At 36.3% G+C, this 23925-nt stretch overlaps 1 protein-coding gene across 3 annotated transcripts in view; it reads left to right on the top strand.

Annotated features, from left to right (window-relative positions):
- Positions 1-23925, top strand: part of KIF18A (kinesin family member 18A) — a 92984-nt gene that overhangs the window by 7762 nt on the left and 61297 nt on the right. For all 3 annotated transcript variants that reach the window (XM_023646200.2, XM_023646198.2, XM_023646199.2), the window contains exons 2-10: positions 1507-1879; positions 3988-4145; positions 8314-8418; positions 8878-8988; positions 10636-10833; positions 12715-12891; positions 14172-14246; positions 14461-14573; positions 18550-18712. In XM_023646200.2, coding sequence (XP_023501968.1) covers positions 1555-1879; positions 3988-4145; positions 8314-8418; positions 8878-8988; positions 10636-10833; positions 12715-12891; positions 14172-14246; positions 14461-14573; positions 18550-18712 — 1425 coding nt within the window. In that variant the 5' untranslated portion in view covers positions 1507-1554. The remainder of the gene's footprint in view (positions 1-1506; positions 1880-3987; positions 4146-8313; positions 8419-8877; positions 8989-10635; positions 10834-12714; positions 12892-14171; positions 14247-14460; positions 14574-18549; positions 18713-23925) is intronic.

The raw sequence follows: 23925 nt of genomic DNA, 5'->3' as shown, positions 1-23925 counted from the left end.
CCAAGAACTTTGGCGTTATTCTTGAATCCTATCTTTCTCTCATACCCCACATCTATCTATCAGGAAGTTCTATTGTCTTTACCTTCAGAATACATCCAGAATCTGACGACCACCCTCTTCTGAATTGACAGCATCATCTCTTGTCTATATTACTTCAATGACCTAACTAGTTGCTATTCCCTATAGTATGTTATTTCTGCAGCCGTGAGAGTGATCAGATGATGTCACAATACAAAACCCTGATAAATCTCTTTACCTGAAATATTAGTCAGACCCTGGGCTTCCAGTTAAACACTATAGCTAAACCATATATAATCACAGCTAGGCTACCCAAAAACCTAGCTTTGATTTTCACAAGGCTCCAGCACTATTTTAATTTAGGTCATGGGAACAGACAGGAAAGGATCTCTCAGAATCGTATCAAGGTAATGAAGGGAGAGCCTTGGCTTGTGAACTATTTTTAGTAAGAGTGATCTTGGCTGCAAGCCTCTTGGCAGTGGAAATTGATACAACCAGGCTGGTCTCTACCTGTATCTCACAGACCCATAGGGTTAAAAATGGTTCCAAGGATGCATCAACTAGCCAGCACGGGTATGAGAGTTATAGAGATTGTATATACCCCATGGTGTATTCGGACATCCTAATCTCTGAATATAGATCCTAGTCTCCACTGCATAATGATGCAAGTTTAGCGTACATCAGTGATAGCAGGTTTAAAAATTATCATCTGTTATATGACTACCTGACATAAAAACAAGAAAAATAAAGATAAGCTAACAAACATCAATTATTTGGGAACCTCAACGATCCGGAAAATAGACTCTAAGGTAAGACCAAGAAAAAACAAATCAGTATTCACTAATTTATTTATTCATCTAGTATTTGTAGAGTATCTACCATGTGGCAGGCACTGTTTTAGGCTCTTGGAACACATCAGTAAGCAAAACCTGCCCTTAAAGAACTTGTAGCTTAACTGGAAGAGAGGAAATAAACAACAAACATAATAAGTAAGAAATATATATTAGGGGGTGGGAATTGCTTTGGGAAAAAAATAAAGCAGTATAAGGGTGATCAGGAATTGGATAGGCTGATATAAGAGTGGACAGGAGGGCAACACTGGAGCAAGGACTTAAAGGAAATAATCATGCAGACACTGAGAGAAGCACTTTGCAGTACAGAGACTAGCTAGTGGACAGACGCTGCAGGGGTGCTTGGTGTGTGAGCTGGAATGGAGTTTAGCAAAGGAGAGAGCAATAGGATGTGAAGTAAAAAATGTTGTCCATTAAAAGAACTTTGACTTGTGCTCTGAGCAAGATAAAGAACCATTGGAAGGTTTTGAACCAAGGAGGGAAATATGTATGTGTATATATACATATACACATTACCAGTAACATTTACCAGGTGAGTGGAACAGAATTAATGCCTTTTCTTAATGAATACTAATACCAATCATTTTGCATACAAGTAGAATTAGTATTAATACTTTATTTTCCTTTTTAACTTCAGAGAAATATTCAAGCATTATCATAAACAGGGGAATCAACATCATCATCAATGTCTGTCACAGAGGAAAACCTGTGTCACCACATGAAAGTGGTTGTTCGAGTGCGTCCTGAAAACACAAAAGAAAAGGCAGCTGGATTGCATAAAGTGGTCCATGTTGTGGATAAGCATATCCTAGTTTTTGATCCTAAACAAGAAGAAATCCATTTTTTCCATGGAAAGAAAATTACAAATCGAGATATTACAAAGAGACAAAATAAGGATCTTAAATTTGTATTTGATGCTGTTTTTGATGAAACTTCAACTCAACTGGAAGTTTTTGAACACACGACTAAGCCAATTCTTCAGAGTTTTTTGAATGGATATAATTGCACAGGTACTTGTTTCACTTTGGATTTAATTTTTTCATCTGATTTCCATTTTCCATTAGGGTCCTCTCCTTGGCCTTTTCTTCTAAATGTAGTCAACTTTAAGGTGCTTGTTTGCTAAAAATTCTTAAGTTCAGTAGACTTTCACTGTAAATGTGGTCTTTCTTTGAAATTTAATCACAGATAACATATATCATTTGTGAAACTTTCTCTTCCAGGGTCTTGCTGTAGTCTTTAGAGGCGGTCATCCTTTCACTTTCCTATGTTATTAAACTACATGCTTCCTGCAATTGATGTCAGGTTTCTCACAATGTGTATTCATAAGTATTCCTACTGCTTACCTATACATCTATCCCTGGGGAATAGTTGGACATTTCTGAACACTTGGCAATTTTTTTACAGCACCATTTTTCTTTACCTTGAAATAAAAATCTGAAAAGCCCTTGTTAATTGAGCATCATGTGCTATTTTAGTATATCTTTAACCCAAAAAACGTCACTAGTGCACTGGATATATCTAATCATTTGCCTTTCAGAATTTCCTAGAAAGAGATCCAAAAGGCCAGTTAATACAACGTTTACAAGGCACTTAACACCATTATTAATATCTTTTTTTTGTAATTACCACGGTTTATGACATTTTCTTTAAGGTGCGCCAAAACTGTAACACGTTTCACTTTCACTGACTCAGTCAGTTTTATTACAAAAGACTCACCCTCTTCATCAAGCAAGAATGGAATGTGGTTTATTGATTAGGACTGCTGTGATTCTCGTTTTTAAGCAGATACTCTTTTCCTCATTCATGAAACTCCATATTGTCCCTAAAGATTTTTTAAATTTTTCTTGACTCCAAATGAAAAAAATCTCTACCAAACTAATACTGAATCCTTGATTTCTTCTTGGCTTTACTTTATATTCTTATCCAGCTGTCTTAAGACTTCTTGATGTACTGCTGATTTACATAAAATAGAACAAAATGAAACATACATCAGTTTAATTCATTCTACTGAAAAGTATTTTTGTAGTTTGCTAACATTTAGCTTATCAGAGAGCTTTAACTTGTAATAATACTTAACAATAATAAGATGAGGGCTTATTGCCTTAACTGAATATTATGTTGGGTGTTTGCCATATGTAATTCAGAGTGGATTTTTTTCTTTTTTTTCCTGCATTTGAAAAAAGACATCACTTTTATGTTGTATTGATAGAATCTTGAAAACAAAGTAATTTGCCTACAACAAGAATTTAAAAGGAATTTTATAAATGGCTTCTATCTGGCATTCATTCATTGAGCAAACTTGGATTGAGTACTTGCTTTGTGCCAGATGACTTACTGAGTGTGAAGGCTACATGGCCTCTGCCTTGGTGGAACTCACAGTTAGAAATACAATGTGATATGTGCTAGAATAAAAGGATGTGCACATATACTGAGGGCTTGAATGAGGGAGTAGACGTTTCTGCCTAAAACGGGTCAGGGAATGCACAGGGAGGTGATGTTCGTGCTGAATATTTAGAACAGGTTGAAGTTTTCCAGCTGGATTACATAGAACTCTCCAGGGCAAAGGCAGTGGAGTAGAAAAAGAACAGCACATGCAGAGAACATCAAATACTCTAGTATATGTAGACCATAGCAAGGAAGAATAGGCTGGAGAGACAACCAGGCACCCTCTCTCGAGTGCCTGATAATATTCCAAGGTGAGGGATTTGAATTTCTCACATAGAAGTGTGGAACAATTAAGAAGATTTAGCATACTGAGATTTTGTTTTCATAAAAATAACTTCAAATTCTAGGAGATGGATTAAAGAAGATAGAGAATAATTTTACATAGGGAGACTGATAATTGATTAAATAAAATTTGTAAGATTGCTGGAAGAGGGGGAGCAGGTTAGGGGGGATGGGTACATGAGGGTGCCATTAAGCAGAATAGAGAATATAGGCGTAAGAGATTTGTGCTCAAATTCCCAAGTTTTAAGAATAAGGCTGTAAATTAATTATGAATCTGTTGAGTTTAAAGTTACTGTTCCGGATATCCAGATGGAACTACCCACTAGACAGTGGATATAATAATGTTACATGTCATAACAAAGTGCTTTTATCCCTTTTCATAAAAACTCAGTACTTGCATATGGTGCCACTGGAGCTGGGAAGACCTACACAATGCTAGGATCAGCAGCTGAACCTGGAGTGATGTATCTGACGATGTTACACCTTTATAAATCCATGGATGAGATTAAAGGAGAGAAAGTATGTAGTATTGCAGTTTCTTATCTGGAGGTAAGCTAGTAATATCATTCTTTGGATTAATCACTAGTACTGAGAAATTTTTTTTTCTCTCTTTTTGTTTTTTTGAGGACGATTAGCTCTGATCTAACATGTGCCACCAATCTTCCTCTTTTTGCTGAGGAAGAGTGGCCCTGAGCTAACATCCATGCCCATCTTCCTCTTTTTTATCTGGGACACCTGCCACAGCATGGCATGACAAGCAGTGCGTAGGTCCACACCCGGCATCCGAACCAGTGAACCCCATAGGCCGCCAAAGTGGAACATGCAAACTTAACTGCTGTGCCACCAGGCCAGCCCCCTGAGAAGTCTTTATTTAAATTGTTCCATGGGGGGCCAGCCTGGTGGCATAGTGGTTAAGTTTATGTGCTCCACTTCAGTGTCCTGGGCTTTGTGGGTTTGCATCTTGGGCATGGATCTACACACTGCTCATCAAGCCATGCTGTGGCGATGTCCCACATACAAAGTGGAGGAAGTTTGGCACAGGTGTTAGCTCACTGACAATCTTCCTCACAAAAAAAAAAAGTTCCATGGTCCTTTTAATTTATTCTATCACACAGGAATTTTCTCATGAATGTATAAAATCGTTAAAATTCCTGGTCTTAAGAATTTGTTATGCATCTTACACTTTTTCTAAGTATTTTATTTTGGCATAATTTTTCACTTATGAAAAGTAGCAAGGTTAGTACAAAGAACTTCCAGATACCCTTCACCAAGATTCTCCTTATGTTGACATTTTACTATCTTTGCTTTCTCTCTGTATGTGTAGGTGTGTATTTCTTTTTTCTGAACTGTTTAAGTTACACACTTGTAAAAACAGGAAATTTTCTTAAATAACCACTGAATCATCAAAATCAGGAAATTAACAGATACAACACTAATATCTTACTATAGACCTAATTAGATTTTGCTAGTTATTATAATAATACCCTTTATTGGAAAAAAAAATCTAAGATCATGAATTACATTCAACTGGCATATCTCTTTAGTCTCTTTAGTCTGGAATTTTTTTTTCTTTCTTTGTATTTTATTTCATTGTCATAAAACCCTTAGTTTGGGTTTGTCATGATTAGATTCAGGTTATGCCCTGGCAGGAACAGCAGAGAAGTGATGTTGAGTTTTTCTTATGGCATCGTATCAAGAGGCTTTTGTGGTTAGGTAGTCCCATTACTAGCTGTGTTAACTCTGATCAATTTCATTATGCTGGTGTTTGCAAAGTTCTCCACTATAAAGATACTACTTTACCCTTATAATTAATAAGTGCCTTGTAAGGAGACAGTGTAAATAGCCCTTTATTCCTCAAACTTTCATCTGTGAGTATTAGCGTCCACTGATGATTCATGCTTGAAATGATTATGATGATGGTAGATAATAGTGATGTTTAAATTCTGTCATTTCTTTTACGTTTATTCGTTGACTTTCTACTGTGAGGAAGAGCTTTCCCTTTCCTTTATTGTATCAGTATGGACTTATGGATTCTTAACATTATTCAGTAGATCCCTTTCTGTAATTATTTGTATGCTCAAATTGTGCCAGATTTGATTAGTCGAGGCTCCTTCATGCTGTCTCTTGTGTCCTTTTGACATACCCCATCATTCTTTGAGGCCTCCTACCCTCTCAGTAATAGCTGACATTCAACAAATCATAACTAAGCAGCAGCCACTCTAAGTTTGTGTTCATATAATGTTTCAGAAACCAGTGCAGAAACATAGATCTCTGTTTTTACTGCCTGTTCATTTGTGGCGTCAGAAAATTTTTGGTTGGGGCCGGCCCAGTGGCGCAGCGGTTAAAGTGTGCACGTTCTGCTTCTCGGAGGCTTGGGGTTCGCCACTTCAGCTCCTGGGTGCAGACATGGCACTGCTTGGCACGCCATGCTGTGGTAGGCGTCCCACATATAAAGTAGAGGAAGATGGGCACAATGTTAGCTCAGGGCCAGGCTTCCTCAGCAAAAAGAGGAGGACTGGCAGTAGTTAGCTCAGGGCTAATCTTACTCAAAAAAAAAAATAAATAAATAAATAAAAAAGGAAAAAAAGGAAAATTTTTGGTAGTCACAGCTCTCTTATTGACATCATATAGTTTGGTCCTACTGAGAGAGTGTCTTCACATTTCAAAAATTGATTAGGGGCTGGCCCTGTGGTGTAGTGAAATTTGACACGCTCCACTTTGATGGCCCCAGGCCCAGGTTTGTGGGTTCGGTTGCTGGGTGTAGACCTACACCACTTATCAGCCATGCTGTGGTGGTAACCCACATATAAAACAGAGGAAGATTGGCAGGGACATTAGCTCAGGACTAGTCTTCCTCAAGCAAGAAAAGAGGAAGATTGGGGCTGGCCCGGTGGTGTAGTGGTTAAGTTCCTGCACTCCGCATCGGCAGCATGGGGATTGCATAATCAGATCCTGGGCGCTGGCCTAGCACCACTTGTCAAGCCACACTGTGGCAACATCCCACATAAAACAGAGGAAGATTGGCACAGATGTTAGCCCAGTAACAGTCTTCCTCAAGCAAAGAGAAGAAGATTGGCAACGGATGTTAGCTCAGGGCCAATCTTCCTCAGAAAAAAAAAATTGATTAAAATTATGTATGTTGCTAAAAATTGTCAGTCTACCAAACTCGGAGATAAAAGAGAAGTAAAAGTCATTTTCTCTAGTTAAGTTTTGAAAAGAATTGTTTTGAACCTAATTAGGAAAAGAGCATTGCAATATTCATTATTCCTCCCTTAGTTCCCTTTATAACTTGGAAAATTTTGAAATTTGGTTATTTTTGTAATGTTTTTAATTGTTTTTCCTTTCTTTTAATTTGCTTTCCTTTGATTAATGGTAAAGCAGTGTCTAATCTAATGGTTTTTCACTCAGGCTGTGCAGCAGTATTGGCTATGGAGCTTTTTAAAAATAGACATGCCTAGTCCTCACTCCTGGACATTTTAATATAATAGGTCTGGATTGTGGCTGAGGCATCTATGTTTTTTAAAAAGCTCCCAGGTGATTCTGATGCGTAGACCAGCTTGAGGGTGATTGTTCTAATTGTATATTGTGTATGATTCAAGTGGGTGAGGGGAAGCATAAGAAAAGTGACTGGTGCTTATCAGAAAAATAAGAACCAAAAAATTATCTCTTCATATTATCACTTTACTACTTTTAAGAGTTTATTACATTTAAAAATGGTTATATCATTCATTGTAGGAAATTTTACCAGCAATGAATTATCACTATGGGCTATTCGTTGGAAGATGGAAATAATTTACACAAAATAAATTCTTAAAGACTTAATTTTGTATTTTTTTTAAATCTTAGTAATAGGTGTAATTGTCATTTCGTTGGCAAGTAGAAAACTTAGTACATTCAATAAATTCATAAAATCAGGTCAGTAGTGCTATTTCTGTGCATTACTTACAGAAATGAGTAAGAAAAACTTGCCAGAGATATAGAATACAGGGGTGTCCTCAGTGCCACGCAGTAGCGTGAGGAGATCTAGGCTCCAGTCCTACTCTGCTGTCGCCCTCGTGACCATGGACGGACCACTTAGCCTCTGATGGCAAAGTCAGTGGGGGCAGGGTATTCCGTGGGGAAATTTATCACTAAGAATTGGATGTTAAACTTAAGGTAATTGAAGGATAAGTAAAATAAATATCATCCATCCTTGAATATGGGTTTTCTTTAATTTTTAATTTTAATTTCTTTTAATTTTTAAATTTTAAAATTTAAAATGGACAATTTAGGTATCATGAAATAATAAATATGAAGATTTATTTGTTATAAGATTATAAGCAAGCACCACGCCACCTCTCTATAACTTATATTTCAGATCCTTTAGAATTTCCCAAGACCATGTGTCATGTGTAGTTCCAGGAAATAGGAAAAGGCGACTCCAGCTATCTTATTTCTGTTTCATTATAGTCATCAAGTTAGGAATTATGGGGTCAGGGTATAATGACTCCACTTTTAAATTTCGGTTTCAAACCTAGGTAGTCGAATTCTTCGTTTTCTCAGATGGTAGAAGATTAATGGCAATGTGAGATAGAAGGGGTGAGATGACTGAAAATGAGCCGCTGCTTGTCTCTGTGATAAAATTCTAACATAACCTTAAATCAGCAATGTGTGCATGGGTGCGATGTTACCACTGTTGTTTCAACATCAGTGCTAAAGCACTCTTTTTTATTTCAAGGTATATAATGAACAGATTCGTGACCTCTTAGTAAATTCAGGGCCACTTGCTGTCCGGGAAGATGCCCAAAAAGGGGTAGTCGTTCAGGGGTTGACTTTACATCAGGTATGTTTATAACTCCTTTTTCCCTTGCCTGAATAGCACGTGTGGTTATTTAGCCATTGACTTATTTTCCATTGTATCTGAGAAAGAATAAAAATTATAAACTGCAGAGTTAAAATAATCAGGGTATATCTTCAGTCTTATTTTGTTTTCCTTTGAAATAATTGAATGAGCTTTTCTTTTAAAAAATCTACTGGAACATTTAATATTGTGTATTATTCTGCTTATGCATCTATATTTTACTTCCTCAGAGAGACAAGATTTTATCTTTTATTCCTCATAAAACACCAAAGTACTAAGCAAATGATACACAGTCCATGTTAAATGGGATTTAATTTAGAGAAAGCATTTTCTTACCCTTCATTTTACCTTTAAAAGTCTTCTTTCTTGTTGAAAGTTTATTAAAAAATTTAAGGATAGATGGCTAATTTGTATATTTTTCTTCTACTTAAACTTTTCCAGCCCAAATCCTCAGAGGAAATTTTACAGTTATTGGATAATGGAAATAAAAACAGGACACAACATCCCACTGATATGAATGCTTCATCTTCTCGTTCTCATGCTGTTTTCCAGGTAACAGGCCCCTAGACTATTGCTGTTAAAATTGAATTTAAAATAAATGAAGACAAATTCATGGATGGTAATTTTCATAGATACCCCCAAAAAAATCTCTTCGTCTGCCAACTTCTCTGCTTCTCACCACTTCATTTACCTGCAGCTTTGAGAAGATTCTATCAAGAATACTTAGAATTGAGATGATGTAAATCAGAAATGTAAATTTTTACCTCTGTGAAGATATAGGATAGTAAAGTGGTAGTGTTAGAGGGTTTTTCTCTTTTTTTTTTTTTTTTGCTCTTTTTTTAAGCTGGTGAAAATATTTAACCTTTGCAAAGATAACCTTTCTTTGTAGGGGAGTGAGAGACTGGCCCTGACCTAACATCTGTTGCCAATATTCCTCTTATTTCTTGAGGGAGATTATCACTGAGCTAATATCTGTGGCGTTCTTCCTCTGGTTTGTATGTCGGATGCCACAACAGCATGGCTTGATGAGCGAGACGTAGGTCCACACCCGGGATCTGAACCTGTGAACCTCGGGCCGCCAAAGCAGAGTGGGCAAACTTAACCACTACACCACTGGGCCAGCCCCCCCCAAAGATAATCATATATCAGAGCAAACTTGATAGATCTGTATTTATAGAACCAATAAATTGGGGAGATATCGATTCACTTTTAAAAGAAAGAACTAAAGCATAGGTTAGTAGCTGTTATTTCTTTTAGTTTTTAGTCCTGTTAAAATCCAAATGATTATATACTTCATTCTAGATTATGCTATGTGGTACTCATTTTATGGAAAAGACTTGTTATAGTGGAAAGAATTTGTATCTGAGGCCATCAAGTCATTCAGAAAGTCTCTAGTCCAGAAAATGTTATTCATGTCATCTGTTCTTACCACTGACTTCATTCATCAGTAGTCTTGAGAGAAATGTTTATCTGAGACACTGAGATTTCTACAAAATGTCTTAGACCCTGCTTGATAAGAAAATTTAACAAAATGGTTTTATAGTGGAATAATAGCTGACCTTCCCCATCTCTTTATGTTTGCCACCTAATTTATTTCTTAACTGAAGTTAAACTACAAAGTAGCTTAAAATAGTTTAATAAATTATGCTTTGCTCTAGTGGGCCATTGGACATGACAAGTATACTTTACTATCTTTTTTATGTGTGATATCTTCTTAATTATAATGACATAGAACAATTTTGGGAATTGGAACAAATGTACTCTTCAATTTGGATCAACATTCAAATTCAGCTTTCCTTTGGAAACAGATCCTGGAGATGTGCAAAACATTCTGTCCACTGCCTTTGGTTTTCTCTTAGGAACATTATTTCTGGAGGACCTGTGCCACCACCACCACCTCAAATAATTCTCTGTTCTGGTTCAAGGGTTACCAGAATGCAAATGGCAGTTGTTTTGACCTTCTATCAGGCTAAGAGTTATTTGCCCTCTGTACACATATAGAACATCTTTTCATTTTCAACTTTGGCTTATTACTTCTAGTACTCTTGGGTATCAGCCAGTCAGATTGTACCTTGTTTGGTTTGTTTTTAAAATGAAAATAATTTTGATTTCATGCTCTTAAAAATAAAGTATATGTTGCCTTTTTAATTTTGTTCAATCTTATCCTCATTTTCTCTATTCTCCTATGATTTCAAAAAGATTTATTTGCGACAACAAGACAAAACAGCAAGTATCAGTCAAAATGTCCGAATTGCCAAGATGTCACTCATTGATCTGGCAGGGTCTGAGAGAGCCAGTACTACAAGTGCTCAAGGGATCCGGTTTATAGAAGGCACAAATATTAATCGATCACTTTTAGCTCTTGGGAATGTCATCAATGCTTTAGCAGATACAAAGGTAGGTACTATATGTTTATTTGTTTAAACATTTTGAACTATGTATAATTCCTAGAAAGATACTACTTAATATGTAATTTTGTTTTAAAGGTCTATTATAAATCAGACTTTAAAAGTATGTTAATAATGTTTATATACAGAACAAAGACCTCAGAGAGGCTAGCATATCAAATAAAGCTATGGTTTTGTATTTTTTTTAATTTCTAGTTTAATAATCAGAATTTGTTTAATGAAAATTATTGAATATAAGATTGATAGTTAATATTTTATGGTACTTTCTCATCACTTAATTTGAACTTGATTTTTAAAATGACCATTTAATGATCACTGCACAGCAAGCATGATAATTAAATTGGCATGAAGACAAAAATCACCTTATAGAAAAACTAACCTCTGTTCTGGTTAGTATCTTATATACTGTAAAATGTTGTTAGATGATTAAAGAATGTTGATTTTTCTTAGGAAGAAGGGCTTGAGATATAAAATATAATTAAATCACCTAATAGGATGATGTTTGCTTATGCCTTTGGGGCATTTAAAGATATTTTACATCTGTATTCCAGAAGTGCTTCCTAGAGTATGACTTCCTTTTTTAAAAGTTAAAATATGATCATTTAATTTAAGTTCAAACCAGGCTCAAAAGCTTTAGGGAAATTACTATTAAACTCTTCCAAATGTTGCATTTTGATTTAGTATGAAGTATGCTGAAATGATTTAAGGAGCCTTTTTTTTTAAAAAGGCAAGTTACTAAAATCACATGAAGATTGCAAAACCAAGATGTCTTTCATATTCTAAGTTAAAATCTCAAATATGTAAGTAGACAGCATGGTATAGAGACTGATTTTCTAAATTTAAGCCATTCATAGCATTTTTTGCGTGCCAACTTAATTTTTAACAGCTGACTTCTATTGAGTCATTTATGAGTCAGTGGTTAATGCATGTCTTATACATGTAAAGTCATTTCAAGTAGCACCAGCAGTGCACATTCCACTCTGTTTGGGAAAGACTGCTATGGTGGAAATCACAGTACTACTGGGAGTTGAAACCTAGTGCCCATTTCTGGCTCTGTGAATTCCCAGCCATGTGACCTGAGGCAAGTCATTTCACTTGTTGATTAGCTTCATTTTCCTCTTCTGTAATATGATTTACACTGGATAGCATAAAGTTGCTTTCCGGTTAACATTATAAAGCTCTGTTTTATGTATAAGTTGTACTTTTTGGAAAATTTGTTACTTTAAAATCAGAACTGTATCTTTTAAGTAAAAGAAAACCTAGAAAAATTAAGTTCTCCTAGAACTGTAGTGTGCTTTCAGGTGAAGTATCTGTAAGATTGTAATTATAATTTATTTTGTATCCATGTTAGAGGATTATTTAACAAGAGAAGTAGCTCTGTGTCATACAGAATTCTTATTATTCTGCTAGTATGTTTGTATAGGGCATGTATTACATTTGTATTTTAATTTATTTTAAATAATGAATGGAGATTTTTTAAATAGACGTTTTGTTTTTGAATAGTTTTAGATACAGAAAAGTTGCTAAGATAATACAGAAAGATTTTGTTAAATATACTTTCCACTCAGTTTCCCCTCTTGTTAACATGACACATTAATATGGTACGCTTATCACAACTAGTGAACCAATAGTGATTTTTTTATTAGCTAAAATTAATACTAATTCAAATGGAGATATAATCTTTAAATAGGATATTTGTTTGGTATATTCACTGAATAGTCCTGTAAAATTCATTATCATCATTTCGATCACCAGTTTTATCATAAATCTGGGCAAAGTTGGGCAATGCTCAAATTCTTATAGTGAAGTGGTAGCAGGTTTGCATGTAAATGTGGAAAATGACATAAGAATTCTCTTTTTGTTCTTTCAGAGAAAGAATCAGCATATTCCTTACAGAAATAGTAAGCTGACTCGCTTGTTAAAGGACTCTTTTGGAGGAAACTGTCAAACTATAATGATAGCTGCTGTTAGTCCCTCCTCTGTGTTCCACGATGACACATATAACACTCTTAAGTATGCTAATCGTGCAAAGAACATTAAATCTTCTGTAAGTGTGTTTACTCTGCCTTTGTTGTAAGGGCAGTGAGTGCATATTATTTTTATAAATCTAATAAAATATTAGAGTTGTGTTTCTACTAATGAGTTAGGAAACAGGGTTAGAAATATCTTTTCTAACCTGGTTAATTGAACATTAACTTAGACAAATTATTAACCATCCTGATTACACATATAATAGATACTATTATTTAGTCTTTTGGGAGCTAGGATGCTTTAGTGCCTTTCTTTCTGCCCTTTTTCACATCATGGCACGTGATGTTTTGATGGCACCCTGGAGTCATTGATTAAGGCTTTAACTCCTTTGTTGCAGCCAAGGATGATGCTCTACTTTAGCCCAGCACCAGCACTTTCTACCTGAAAACCATGGGCATGTTAGCTAATGTTTCCAAGCCTCCATTACTTCATCTGTAAAATATGTAATATTTGCCTCAGTTTATAAAGTCAGTAAACTTTTTAAATAATTTATTTCCACATTCATGATACTGATCTGTGTAGCTTCAACAATATAATAATGATTGGTTAGATATGTATTTTTACCAGTATTTTGGGGTAATTTAAAAAGATGTAAGTCATACATGATGTATGTTTATAATCACAGGATCTCAGGGTTAGAAGAGCCCTAAAGTTCAACTGGCATGATTCCATCTCCTCCTGCTTACCTTCTGCTACTCCTTTTGTATGAAGATGAGCGGGTTATCGTCTTCCTTAGAGAAATGTTCATGTACTATTTATGACTAATTGGGAACGTTTGTACTATATGAATATACAGAGGTTTTTCACATACATGTTTTAGGTAATCCTTACACCAGCGCTTTGAGGAAGGCATTTTTAGCTCTACTTCACAGTTGAGGAATCCCGTGCTCATAGTTTTAGGTACCAAATTCTAAGTCAGTTAAGTGAGAAGTGGGCAGGGCCTTGAAATCGAGTGTTTGGGCTTACATCTCTGAACTTCTTAGAAGCCAGAGGAAAAAGAAAGTGGGCAATTTTTATTATATTGTGAATGAATGCTTTGCAAGTTCTTAAAAGTACCTTTTCTCAGATGGTAAAGCAATTTCTTTATAATTTCATTTGCATTATTATGTTCAGCATGTTCTCTTGTCATAGATTTTAAACATGGGCATAATTGATCGTAACTTTCATGTGATCGTAGTTGTCATAAATTTTGAGTTCATGGAACTGAATTAATGAGGATATAATGCCATTTTGCTTGTGTATAACGGCTTATTACCTCTCTCTATATATGCAATCGTAATTTCTATCTTTTAACAGTTGAAGAGCAATGTTCTTAACCTCGACAATCATATAACTCAGTACGTAAAGATCTGTAATGAGCAGAAGCAAGAGGTATGTCGACTCTTTACGTTGTTCTGCTGATCTCCCTCAGTTCCTGATTTGTGGGATTCTGCAATCCTAATCATCTAGAAATTTGACATGTTTTCCTATTACCATTGAATTCTGATTTGTTCAGTTATTTTTCACAGATAAAATTTTGCTGTGGTCATGTATAATGGAGACAAATAATTTGTTTTGTATTTTAACTAGTGTTTCTCTCTACTAGATTTTAATGTTAAAAGAAAAACTAAAAGCCTATGAAGAACAGAAAGCCTTTACTCATGAAAATAACAAAGCAAAGTTAATGATTTCAAACCCTCAGGAAAAAGAAATTAAAAGGTAAAAATGACATTAAGATCGCATTTTGAGGATTTCATAGTTTTAAAATTTAGTCATATAGTTTATGTTATCATCATCATTTGTTGTATAAGTATGTCTTTATATATATACTCAACTGAGTTCGAAAAGTCACTGATTACTCTTTCTATTGCCCATTTTGGAGATCAAATGATTTTAGTTGTGATTATACAGATAGTAAGCAGAACCAGGAGTTAGGTGTAAGAGGACAAGATAAAGCCAATTATGTCACTTATGAAATTAGGTTTTAGCGGTTTTCATATTTTTTCCTCTGGCGTCTTAGTCCATTCAGTCTGCTATAACAAAATATCACAGACCAGGGAGCTTATAAACAAAAAACCTTTCTTTCTCACAATTCTGGCAGCTGGAATTCCAAGCAGGATGCCAGCATGGTTGGGTGAGGGTCTTCTTCTGGGTTGTAGACTTCTTGAATCCTCGCGTGGTGGAAGGAGAGGAAGATGTTTCTGGAGCCTGTTTGAAAACGGCACTATTCCCATCCATGGGGTCTCTGCCCTTAAGACCTGATGACCTTCCAAGGGCCCCACCTCCTTACAACATCACCTTGGGTGTTATATTTCAACATATGAATTTGGGGTTACACAAACATTCAGGTGCTAGCATCTGGCATTATCATTATTTGTATAGTTCATGTAAATCTTACCTACCCTTTCTTGACTCTACGCAACTCTAATAAGCCTCTTATTGAGTTAAGCGGTTAATTATTTGAATGAATGTCTCTCAGTGATATAAATTGATACAGAATTTTGATAGGTTCCCACTAAGCTTCTTAGCAGGTAAATTTGAAAAAAAAAAAAAAAGGCTATTAATAGTACAGTACTCACAAGTACTTTTTCCCTAAGCAATTAGGGCAATTTTTCAAGTTGTCCCCATGGGACACTAGTTCAAAAGCTGTGAATCTTGAGTAGTTGTAAGAAGACAGCAAGGAATTCCTGGATCAAAGTTCAGAAATTACTCTTTACTTAAGGAATCCAAGAGATTTCCAAAGTACATCAGAATGTTCAAACCTCTGAGAGGCCCTGTAATAAAGGAATCTGGTCAACTTTGATAAAACTGAGTAAAGTTAAACTTACTTCACATTCTCCAGAGCCGATTTTCTGTTATCATTAGTACAAGAAACTAACCACAACTTACAATGGTGGTTATTCACACTGCTTTGGTACTCAAGAGTTTGTAGAAGATATCACGGTGTACATAAGGAAGACTAGTTAAGTGACTTTCAACCATAGTTTTGTAGTTTTTCATTATTTTTAGGCCCATTTTAGTTTCCTCTGATCATTACAACCTTTTGAAGTTTGAAGTGGGGTATTGTTTTCTTACTTACACATAAGATCAAGAACTATAAATCATCTCTTTCAAATCTTAATCCTTTTGCTCTCATACTATGCTCTTTTACAGATAATAAGTAATTAAATGGTTATTTTTCTCATAATGACAATGAACCAGTTTTTCATATAGCATAAAGTTGACCTATATATTGGTATCATACAAGAGCTCTGTTTATACTGGAGATTTTCTGAAGTGTTTAAGTTATTTTGTTAATCCCCCTAGCAACCTGTTGTCAAGATAAATTTGTTGTATTTTGTTAGTCTTATGATGCTTTTTGTTATATCCCACCAACTTCATAGTGTCTTTTAAAAAATAAGTAGAAGTGGTTCGTCATTATTCATTTAGTCTTATCAAAGGAAGCGTTTAACTCTGATATACTATTAGTAGTAGTTGTTTCATTTTGTTAGTTGTGGGATTGGGCCTCATGAAACCAGATATCTCTTTGATGATGCAAGTTTCTTGAAAATTAAAGAAGTCAGCAATTGCTCAAATTTGGAGTCATCGCTTGCGTGGAATTGCTCAGCACTACTTAACTAGATCTGGTTACCAATTAAAGCCTTAGAAATTAGTAGACTTCTCTGTGGTTGATGGTTTTAAATCATTGAATCTTTCCTTCTAGTAAAATGATTTAGGAGGGAGAGGGCCTGACCTATGAAATAAGCATTTATGTGGGTATTTTTCACATTTCAACATGTCTTAACCAACAGTGGTAACTTTAAGTTTTAATTTGTGCAACATGTTAAATAATTTACTAGTATTTATAAAGAAGGTAATGGTAAAATTATATACCCCATGGCCTTTGTCATTTTTCCTCAAAAGTAGCTGTCTCCTGAAAGAAATGCCTTTTGTCATTCAATCATACTGTTACATAGAATTTTTAATGCCATAAATTTTCAAAATGTCTTTAAAAAAATTTTTATGAAATTTAAACAGATAAAGGGAAGAATATACAGTATTTGCTGTCTATCAAAGCTATTTGGAAAGATGATTTTCAAAAAAGTCATAAGAGGAAAGTACAAATGTTCTGTATACAGAGGAATTATAAAACTTCACTTGTGGCTATACCAAGAAAATTGCATGGAGCTTAATATTCATCATGTAGCACCTAAAATTATTGGCAAAGATTTTTGTTTTCTACTTACTTGAATGTTTTAAATGACTAGAAAGTCGTTATTAGTCCCTTAGAACTCTGTTTTAAAATGATAGTTTTTTATAAAAGGAGCTCTCTAGAAACCTTGATACTAATTACCTTTCATTCTGAACACTAAACACCACCAACCAGTTAAGTCTAGACCACAAAATTAAGAAATTGTCAAATATTGAACCATGTTCTTGGGTAAAATATCACAGAAAAACTAAGAAATTATCTTTGGGTATAACCTAAAGATAACTTATCAATTCATTTACTGGCATTAGCATTGTTGTAATATAATACAGTGAAATTGCAATGTCCGTACATACTTCCTATGAAATATTTATCAGTTTGACAAAACTGCAGTAAAGTCGATGTATTGTGGTTTATATTCACTCCCAATAGAGTTTCATTAAGAACTACTGACGTAAATTGGCAGTGTTTTTACCACAGATCCTTACAAATATAGCTAAAATTCTGGCCAAAGAACATTTATTTTTAAATGTATATACTTTCTTACAGTTTTATTTTAAAGGCTTCACAGTTCATTTTTCTTTGAGAGCTTTGCCGTATGTGACTGTTTATACTGTTACTGTAAACTCCGACCTGAGCTATGACTTAGAATCGTAAGAATATTTTTATAAAATTAGTATATTACTGTGGCTGATGTTCTGCTCACCCTGGAGGATGCAGGATTGCAGGTCCTTTTAGGGCTTTCATAGGTATTATTCAACTTGTGGTCTTTGTGATTGGGAGGAGATGAGAGTCAGACTCCCCAACTCTCATTCTCTAAATCTATAATGCCCTTTGGAGGAAACACACTGGAGTGGCTTTTCGAGGTTTACCATGCTGTAAACTTGGATGTTTTGGGTTCTAGCAGTGTCAGGCGACTCTTAGCCAGGCTGTAGGAGGTACCTAACCATATGCTATGTTTCAGTATAACAAATTCTGAAGCAAAGAACTGGCTATCTCACCTTCCCAGGGGCCATGGAGGCACCATGTGATCATGCCACCCACTGCTTATTTCTTCACAGTGAGGCAGCACCAAAACAACACATAATACAGTGCTGCTTCTGGGGCCTTGTGAATTGGCATAGTATAGGTCCAGATTCTCATCCTTTTCCTACAAACAAAACGTTTTTTCATTTTTTGCTAAATAGCTAGATTACATAGACAAAATACAGTCTGTGACTAATACCAGAGGCCTTATAATACCTGTATCTCTTAACAACATGATCTTTCTTGGAGGAGAGAGAAAGAGAAGGGGAACCCAGTGTAGTGAAAGTAAAGTTAACAACCCTTTCCAAACATTTTTGTAATTTAATAGGAAAAACAGTCACTCTAACCTATTTGCTGTTTATCCTTGAGTCTAATGCTATAAATGGTATATATCCTTTTGTTCATGCGTTTCTTTAAGTAAACTTTGTATCGTCTATCAAAAAATTAGTGAGATTCTATAATGTGTTTTATTTTTGGTAGATTTCAAGAAATTCTGAACTGCTTGTTCCAGAATCGAGAAGAAATCAGACAAGAATATCTGAAGTTGGAAATGTTACTCAAGGAAAATGAACTTAAGTCATTCTATCAACAACAGTACCATAAGCAAATAGAAATGATGTGTTCTGAAGACAAAGTAGAAAAGGTATTTAACAACTTTATAATTAAATTTTAGAGAATGTAAAAACATGGGGACTTCTAATTCTAGAAATTGGATAGGCATTGTTACTAAATCACCTGTTCTCTACAAACACCTGGAAATGCTGGAGGAAATGTAGCAAACATTGTTTTAAATGCATACATAAGTCTTCACGAAAGAAAATTAAATTCCTAGGTTTCAGAAACGAAAAGAAAACCAAAGAAACAAAATCTAAGTTGCAAGATTCTGTTGCTTTTCTGAGGGTTGATGAAATGCTTAACATGAAGTTAACACATTCAGCAAATGTTGGGTACCAAAGGTGGGGCAGTGGGAGCAGTCCACCCCAGATGCACACACATCTTAGACCAATAGATTTTTTTTTTTTTTCCAGGGGAGAATATTTTATCACTGACATTACCAGAATTTCCATTGCATGGTGCTAAAACAAAGCAGAGCAACTTTTAGTCAATCTTATTATTTAATGCAGTAGTGCCCTGCCCTTCCCCCTCCACACACACAGACCACTCACACTAGCCTGCCTTTGATGTACACCAGCAGTGTATGAGACTTCCATTTTCTCCGCATCCTCTCCAACACTTGCTATTTCTTGTCTTGTTAATTACAACCATTGTGACAAGCATGAGGTGATATCTCGTAGTTTTGATTTTCGTTTCCCTAATAATTAGTGATGTTGAACATCTTTTCATGTGCCTGTTGACTATCTGTATGTCTTCCTTGGAAAAATATCTGTTCAGACCCTTTGCCCAATTTTCGATTGGGTTGTTTGTTTTTTTGTTGTTGACTTGTATGAGTTCTTTATGTATTTTGGATATTAACCCCTTATCAGATATATGATTTGCAAATACCTTCTCCCGATTGTTAGGTTGTCTTTTCATTTTGTTGATGGTTTCCTTTGCTGTGCAGAAGCTTTTTAGTCTGATGTAGTGCCATGTGTTTATTTTCTCTTTTGTTTCCCTTGCCTGGAGAGATAATGGCTTTCAAAGTGATACTGCTAGGGGCCAGCCAAGGTGGCCTAGTGGTTAAGCTCAGCATGCTCCACTTTGGCAGCCTGGGTTCAGTTCCTGGGTATAGACCTACACCAGTCATCTATTAGCGGCCATGCTGTGGTGGCAGCTCACATACAAAAGAGGAAGATAGGCAGCGGATGTTAGCTCAGGCACATCTTCCTCAGCAAAAACAGAAGAAAAAATACTGTTAAGACTAATGTCAAAGAGCATACTGCCTATGTTTTCTTCTAGGAGTTTTATGGCTTCGGGTCTTATACTCAAGTCTTCAATCCATTTTGAGTTAATTTTTGTGTATGATATAAGAGAGTGGTCTACTTTTAATTCTTTTGCACATGGCTGGCCAGCTCTCCCAAAACCATTTATCAAAGAGACTTTCTTTTCTCCATTGTGTGTTCTTGGCTCCTTTATCAAAACTTAGCTATCCATATATGGGTGGCTTTATTTCTGGGCTCTTGATTCAGGTCCATTGATCTCTGTGTCTGTTTCTGTGCCAGCACCATGCTGTTTTGGTTACTATAGCTTTGTAGTATATTTTGAAGTCAGGGAGTGTGATGCCTCCAGCTTTGTTTGTTTTTCTCAAGATTGCTTTGGCTATTTGGGGTCTTTTGTTGTTCCGTATAAATTTTAGGATTCTTTGTTTTATTTCCATGAAAAATGTTGTTGAGACTTTGATAGGGATTGCATTGAATTTGGAGATTGCTTTAGGGAGAATGGACATTTTAACTATGTTAATTCTTCCAGTCCATGAGCATGGAATATCTTTCCACTTGTTTGAGTCTTCTTCGATTTCTTTCAACAATATTTTATTGTTTGCAGTGTATAGGGCTTTCACGTCTTTTGTTAAATTTATTCCTAGGTATTCTTTTAGTTCCAATTGTACAGGTTATTGTATTCTTAATTTCTCTTTCTGGTATTTCATTGTTAGTGTACAGAAACACAACTGATTTTGGTTTGTTGATTTTGTACCCTGCAACTTTACTGTATTCACTTATCATTTCTAATAGTTTTTTGGTGGATTCTTTAGAGTTTTCTTATATAAAATCATGTCACCTGCAAATAATGACAGTTTTGCTCCTTCCTTACAAGGGAGATTCCCTTTATTTCTTTTTCTTGCCTGATTGTTCTGAGTAGGACTTCTAGTACTATGTTAAATAAGAGTGGTGACAGTGGGCATCTTTGTCTGGTTCCTGTTCTTAGAGGGATAGCTTTCGGTTTCTCACCTTTAAGTATGATGGTAGCTGTGGATTTGTCATATATGGGCTTTATGATGTTGAGGTACTTTCCCTCTGTACCCATTTTATTCAGATTTTTTGTCATAAGTGGATGCTGTATCTTGCCAAATGCTTTCTCTCCATCTATTGAGATGATCATGTGACTTATATTCTTCATTTTGTTAATTTGGTATTACATGTTAATTTGTGGGTGTTGAACCATCCCTATATCCTGGAATAAATCCCACTTGATCATAGTGTATGATCTTTTTAATGTATTGTTATATTCAATTTACTATTTTTTTACTTGCTCTTTTGCTATTTTTGAAGGATTTGCTAGTATTTTGTTGAGGATTTTTGCATCAATGTTCATCAGTGATGTTGGCCTGTAATTTTCTTTTTTTGTGTTGTCCTTGTCTGGTTTTGGTATCGGGGTAATGTTGACCCCAAGAATGTCAGGAAGCCTCCCCTCCTCTTCATGTTTTTGTAAGAGTTTGAGAAGGAAAGATGTTAAGTTTTCTTCGAATGTTTGGTAGAATTTAATGGGGGAGCCGTTTGGTCCTGGAGTTTTGTTTTTTGGGAGGTTTTTTGATTACCATTTTGATCTCCTTACTAGTCATTGGTCTATTCAGATTTTCTGTTTCTTCTTGATCCATGATGCTTCATACTATCTTTATAGATGGTTGATCCACTACCTTTACTGTATATTTGCCTTTACCAGGGATGATTTTCTTCTTTGATTATTTTCTTATTCCTGTTTGTGGTCTTTTCTTTTCCAGTTAAATAAGTCCCTTTAACATTTCTCATAAGGCTGGTTTAGTGGTAATAAACTTCTGTAGTTTTTGCTTGTCTGGAAAACTCTTTCTCTCTCCTTCCATTCTAAATGATAAAAATTCTGAGGAGAGTATTCTTGGCTGTAGGTTTTTTCCTTTTAGCACAGTGAATATATCGTGCCATTCCCTTCTAGCCTGTCAGGTTTCTGCTGAGAGGTCAATTGATAGTGTTATGGGATTTCCTTTGTATGTAACTTGTTGCCTTTTGCCTGCAATTTAGGATTCTCTCTTTATCTTCAATTCTTGACATTTTACTTATAATGTGTCTTTGGATTTATCTTGTTTGGTGCTCTCTGTGCTTCCTAGATGTGTGTTTCCCTCCTCAGGTTAGGGAAGTTTTCAGTTATTATTTCTTCAAATAGGTTCTCTGCCCCTTTGTCTCTCTCTTCTCCTTCTGGGACACCTATAATACAGATGTTAGTCTGCTTGATGTTGTCCCAGAAGTCCCTTAAACTGTCCTTGTTCTCTTTAATTCTTTTTTCTGTTCAGCTTGGGTGATTTCCTCTACTCTTTCATCCAGATCACTCATCTGTTCTCTGTCATCTACAATGCTATTGATTCTCTCTAGCGAATTTTTCATTTCCATTATTGTGTTCTTCATTTCTGATTGGTTCTTTTTTTTATTTTCCAATTCTTCGTTCAAGTTCTCACTGTTCATTTGTTCTTCTTCCGAGATCAGTGAGCACCCTTATGACTATTAGTTTGTGCTCTTTATCAGGTAGATTGTTTATCTCTGTTTCATTTAGTTTTTTTCTGAGGATTTGTCCCATTCCCTTATTTGGAATATAATTCCTTTGTCTCCTCATTTTGCCTACTTCTCTGTGCTTATATCTATGTATTAGGTAGATCATCTAGTCTCCGATCTTGGAAATGTGGCCTTATATAAGTGATGCCTTATGGGGCCCAGAAATGTGCTTCTGTCTTGTCACCAATGCCAGATGTTCCAGGAATGTCCCCTGTATGGGCTACATGTGCCCTTCTGTTGTGGCAAGGTTGCTCTTGCTGTTGGTGCACAGACAGGTTAGACTAGACTGGCCCCCCAGGCTGGCCGGTTGTAAGGCTCAGTTGTGGTGGCTGCTACGATTGCTTTATTGGGTGGGGCAAGCCCCAGGATGGCTAGCTGTGAAGTCTAATAGTTCACAACTACTGCTGTTTTGCTGTTAAGTGAGTCAGGCCACCAGTGTATCTGGTTGCTATGCTTAAAGGCCCACAGTTGCCATAGGTCTCCGGCGAGGCTCTCTGCAATGTGCAGCTGTCGTTGACCCTCTAGAATGCAGATGGGTAGAGCCACTCAACCCACACTGCAGAGATCCCACAACCCTGCCTGTGGTGGCCCACAAGTTTGCCACGGGCTTGCTGGTGGGCAGGGCCAGTCCCTCTAGCAGGCTGCCTGCCCTGGCTGAGCTGGACTGAATTGGTGCTTTAGTGGGCAGGGCAGACCCCTATGTGACAGGCCAGAGGAAGGTCTCAAATGGCTCTGTCAGCAGCCCTGTCAGTGTGGCTGAGCTAGGTCATGGTAATGGCTCCTGCTTGTGTCTCAGTCTTTGCAGGGGTGGGCTCAGCCACCTACTGCTCTCTGAGATGTGCTCAGAGCTTAGCAAGTGAGTCTGTTTTACCAATGGACCATGCACCTTTGTTTCTGGTGTGTTTTTATGTTGGTTTCCAGAAGGAATGAATCTGTGCAGGGGTAATAGGCTTTTCTTTCTCTGAAGCTTGATAGTTTTTCTGGGCATATTCCTGGTTGATTTTCAAAGCCAGCCAAGCCAGGTATTATGGGATCTTGTCTTGATTGTGCTGAATCTAAAGGCTGGAATGCTTGTTGTGGCATACATCCCCTGCTCAGATTCCACCTGCTCCTCGGGGAAAAGCTTCATTCCTTTAAGATTGCCCTGGCTGTGAAACACCCCAGCTAGGATGTGGTGTTTTCCTCAGCAGAGGTGTATTTCTGCCTCCTTCACCCCTGTCAGTGCTGTCCCTTGTTGTGGAGGTTCTTTTTACCCAGTTTCCAGATCTCTCTCAGAGGAAATTGTTCCACAGGTCCTTGTAGGTTTGTTGTGTCTGCAGGAGGAGGTGAGTTCAGAGTCCTCCTATGCCTCCATCTTCCCAGAATCACCTCCCTGTGCTTTTTTGCATGTTAGATATAGCTG

This window comes from Equus caballus, chromosome 7 (assembly GCF_041296265.1).
Source record: "Equus caballus isolate H_3958 breed thoroughbred chromosome 7, TB-T2T, whole genome shotgun sequence".
NCBI lineage: Eukaryota > Metazoa > Chordata > Mammalia > Perissodactyla > Equidae > Equus > Equus caballus.
The sequence above is the reverse complement of the archived record's forward strand: the minus strand, read 5'-3'. Positions and strand labels throughout refer to the sequence as shown.